The sequence below is a fragment of the Nicotiana attenuata genome, unplaced genomic scaffold (assembly GCF_001879085.1).
Source record: "Nicotiana attenuata strain UT unplaced genomic scaffold, NIATTr2, whole genome shotgun sequence".
Taxonomy (NCBI): Eukaryota; Viridiplantae; Streptophyta; class Magnoliopsida; order Solanales; family Solanaceae; genus Nicotiana; species Nicotiana attenuata.
Genome location: NW_017672437.1, coordinates 139,069 through 143,972, shown reverse-complemented (window position 1 = coordinate 143,972; position 4,904 = coordinate 139,069). Strand labels below are relative to the sequence as shown.

The following is a 4,904-nucleotide window of genomic DNA, read 5'->3' as shown; positions in this document are numbered from 1 at the left end:
CCCAATATTTCGCCAGAGCTTCTCTCTCTAGGCTTGGACGCGTCAATTTAGGGGTTTAGAGTTTTTTTTTTTGCAAAATCCACTAGGCCGATGGCCTAGGGCTAGTTTTTATATACATTAATAATAATCAAAAACAATTTGTTCAATGGTCTAGCATAAAGGAAGAAATAAAAATTGACAAAAATATAGAACCTATTATCAAAATTGAGTAGTGTACTCAAAATTGATATTACAAAATTACTACTAATATTTGTACAATAAAAACTAGCCCATGCAATGTATTTCCACTTGCTAACCAGATCCAGTAGCCCAAAGAATATACCCAATTTGCATTTTGTTCCAGCCCATCTCAGCGTTCCAATCTGTTTACAAATATAGCCACATTCCGTCCAGTTAATCTCCAGCGTCATAAGTTGCACATTTAGCCTAATTTCTTGAATGATTATCCTTGTACACGTGTTCTCTCCAGTTATAACCTTCATTCGCATATTTATTCCTATCATAACACTCATTGTATCCGTTTGATCCCACCTGTATCTATCATAGTTCATAACGCTTTCCAAAATGTCGTCTCTGAAGCTCACTCTTGCTCTAAATTTCTTGTTTAATTCATCAATTGTTGCACCATGTTTTCCTACTGTTGTTGCTTGTAATTGCTTTGTAGCTGAAGATATTCCAGCTCGATCTTGCCTATTGCATGTGCGAAGATGATACAGTGCAGATTGCCCAGCTCTATAAGTGTAGCTACTGCTCAATTGCCTTCCCTGCTTTGCCTTCTTTGTGTTGCATGCTTATATTCCAGTCGAAATTGCTGAATTGCTGCTCAAACTTCCTTGCCAATACCAGTGGATTTTGCAGATTGTTATGGGAATAAAGATCTTCCCCTCCTCATCTTGTTGTATTTTTTGTTCTTTTTCTGATTTCTGCTTTGCATGAGGATAAAAAATCCTCAAGAGTGCTTGAATCCCTGTATGTTGTGATGTGTATCCCTTCTTATGCTTGATTGCTTTTTTCCACATGTGCATCATCCAGCTGAATTCCTTTGAGATTGAAAGGAATTTTGCTGTCTGCAGGCTGTATGCATTTATAATGATGCTCATTTGTTTATCCCTAGTATGCATCTGTTGCTTCACTTTTGTGTCTGCAATTGGTTGGAACCTTGCTAGTGTTGATAAGGTGTTAACCTCCACTTGTTTGTTCATTCCAACCTCTTCATTTTTTGATCTTATTGCTTGCCAAAATTGCTTCCAAAACTCTGCAAAACTGTGCAGCCTAAGTTGCCTTGTTGCTCCTACATATATCATCTGTAGGGACCTTTCCTTTCCAAATTCTCCACAAAAAGAAGGAGATTTTGAAAGGTAAACCTTTAGTCCACAGCTTTGCAAATTCAGGATTAATTTGTTCTCTATGACTCAATATTCTCCATGCACTACTCACAGTAAATTTACCTGAAGGTGTAGGCATCCACCTTGGAATGTCCCAGAAATCATTACCATTAACAAAATGCACCTCCTGTCTAATATGATTAGCTATGTCCTGTGGGAAAGTTTGATCAAAGAGTGCATCATCCCATTGATCATCAGTTCTCAAATCAGCAACTTCTTGCAAATCTTCATTAATAGGAAAATCTTGAGGCAGTACATGATATAATTCTCCCAATCCAGTCCAATTCTCATGCCATACATTTGTAGATCCCCTATTCATTTCCCATAGAATTTCATGTTCCACCTCTTCTCTTGCCTCTAGCTTTTTCTTCCAAACATGAGATCCTTCCCTAAACTGAACCACAGTAGGTATTTCTTTCTTGCAATACTTGTTCCACATGAAGTTGGACCATAAGGACTTAGAAGTTCTAAATCTCCACCAAAGTTTTGCAAACAAAGCCTTAGAGACATCAAATAAAGATCTGAAACCTACTCCCCCCTCCTCTTTGGGAAGACATAGATTTTGCCACTTTGTCCAATGCCTACTCCTCCCTTCTTCCTTATTGCTCCAGAAAAATCTTGCAAATGTCTTATGAAAATGTTCCAGCACATTGTCAGGTGGATCAAGGACTGACAAAATGTGTGTAGGAATACTTTGGAGTACACTTGAGATCAAGGTAGCCTTCCCTCCATAGGATAACAATTTCCCTTTCCATGAGTGTAACTTGGCCTTCACCTTTTGAATCAAGTCATTGTAATAGTGTTTCCTTCTCCTTGTATAAAAAATAGGACATCCAAGGTAGGTAAATGGAAAGCTACCTTTAGCAAAACTAGTGATGGTAGCTACTGCATCCACCAAATTTCCAGCAACCTTTGAGTGCATATAGTAGGAGCTCTTTGCCTTGTTGATCAGCTGCCCTGAAGTATGCTCATACATAGTCAACACATCTACTATCTTCTGAAGAGAATAGGGGTCAGCAGATGCAAATATAATAGTATCATCTGCATATGCTAGGTGATTCAAAGGATCAGACCACTTTGGCATTCCAAAACCCCTAAACTGCCTGTCTTCAAATAACCTATTCAGTGATCTTGATAACACTTCTGCTAATAAAATGAATAAAGCTGGTGAAAGAGGATCCCCTTGTTTCACACCCCTAGTTGAATGAAAAAATCCAGAAGCCTGTCCATTAACCATAACTGAATACCAATTGTTAGAGATAAGGTTCCAAACCATATTGAGAAAGCATTCTGCGAACCCCATTCTCCTCAACACATGCATCAAATATTTCCAGGACACCCTATCATAAGCCTTTGCCATATCTAACTTTATCACAACATTGGCAGGTTTACCTCTCAACCTTATATCAGTGACTATCTCGTGAGTCAACAAAATGTTCTCAAATATACTCCTTCCTTTGACAAAGCCAGATTGGTTTGCTGAGATCAAAGAAGGGAGTATCTTTTCAAGTCTATCATGAACCACCCTTGAGAATACCTTATTAATGAAATTACTCGAACTGATTGGTCTAAGGTCAGAAAATGTTTGCACTTGTGGTTTCTTAGGCAGCAAAACAAGGTTAGTATGTGTTATAGACTTAGGCAAATGACTGCCTTCAAAGAACACCACTAACAATGTGTAGATATCTTCCCCTACTATATCCCAGCATGCTTGAAAGAACAAGCCAGAGAAACCATCTGGACCACTTGCACTTTCACTACTCAATGCAAAGACAGCAACCTTCACCTCCTCCTTTGTTGGCAATCTACATAATTCCAAGTTCTGCTCCCTTGACACCATTGATGGTATATTATTCAGCAACTCAAAATAATTAGGATCTCCTTCCTTAGTGAATTGTTTCTGAAAAAACTCAACTGCAGCCTCAGAAAGCTCTCTTGAGATTCAATCCATACTCCATCACTATTCTGAATCCTTTTCAATTGAAGCTTTTGTTTCTTTCCATTAACACAATTATGGAAGAATCTTGTGTTTCTATCACCTTCTTCAAACCAAGTCATACCTACCTTTTGCTTCCAATACTGTTCTTCTATGCTCAAGTACTTCTTCAACTCAGCTTGAGCTTGTTGAAGTACAATTCTATTCTCAGTAGATGGATCTTCCTCAAACAGCATCTCCTTAATCCTCACCACATCCTCCCTGATAGCAAGCTGCTTGAAAATATCACCATAAGTTAGTTTGCTCCATTTTGAAAGAGCAATTTTAACCCTCTTCAACTTCTGCTTGAACATCAGGAATGGATCCCCTATAAAGTCAGCAATCCAATTCTGCTTCACCACCTCTAGAAATGATTCATGTTTTGCCCAAAAGTTCAGAAATTTGAATGGCTTTACAAACTTCATTGCTTCCTCTCCACAGCTCATCAATAGTGGGTCATGATCAGATCCTGTTCTAATAAGGTGCTCCACTTCTATTGTTGGAAACAATGTTTGAAAAGGCATATTCACAAGAATTCTATCCAATCTTTTAAAGATGCACTCCTCATTTGGCCTACCATTCCACCAAGTAAAAGGACTGCCCTTATAGCCAAGATCAAAAAGGCCACATGAATTCACACAAAATGCAAAATCTTCATACTCAGGAGGATACACTGGTAAACCACCTATCTTTTCTTCCTCTCCAAGGACAACATTGAAATCACCCCCCACAAGCCATGGCAATTTCATATCACTAGCCAAATAATAGAGATTGTCCCACAGTTCTAACCTCTCTAATGCACAACACTTAGCATAAACAAAGGTCATCATAATATACTTACCCAAGTCTTGATGGTATACTCTGATTGTCATTTGTTGCTCAGTGTCAATCAACAAGTCCCATTCAACCACAGAATCAAAGAATAACCAAATCTTCCCATTCACATTAGAAATTGCTGCCTCCATTCCTAACCTTCTTCTATATTTGTCAATAAACTTCTTCTTCTGTAGGGGCTCCATTATTGCTACAATGAAAAAACCATGTTCTTTCTGCATATTAATCACTCTTTGAAAGGCCTGTTGAGTTTTAACAGACCTTATATTCCAAATAAGTGTTTTTATCATCATCTTGAAGCTCCAGAGGCTCCCCTTCTAGGCAGTATTCTTGTAGGTTGCAATGGTTCTTTGGGTTGATTTTTCTTTCCTTTTCTCCCACTTCTAGTAGCTGCAGTAGGAGATACATCCCCTTCCCTCATAACATCCTTGAAATTTTCAGCTGTAGACTCATCATCCCCTTCCTCCTCAAATTGATTTTGCTGCTCCAATAAGGCATTCTGAATATCTAGTGGCAACTCCTGATGAGTTATAATGTTATGTAGCACCTGATTGGGAGATTTCAATGGAACATTTACTTTGATTTGTAAAGGAGAACCAGTTCCAGATGAACAAGCCATTGGCAATGCTTCACTTTCCCTTGCAACTATTGCATGTTCACCTGGTTCATAAGGTGCCAGTGCTGCTTCTAACTGCTCTGAATTAGTGATC

The 4,904-nt window shown here is 38.5% G+C and overlaps 1 protein-coding gene across 1 annotated transcript; it reads right to left on the bottom strand.

The window, feature by feature from the left end:
• Positions 1-3,239: 3,239 nt before the first annotated feature.
• On the bottom strand, positions 3,240-4,379 carry LOC109213196. The gene has a single exon (XM_019376957.1). The coding sequence runs from the start codon at positions 4,377-4,379 to the stop codon at positions 3,240-3,242; it is 1,140 nt and encodes a 379-aa protein (XP_019232502.1).
• Between the last annotated feature and the right edge of the window lie 525 nt (positions 4,380-4,904).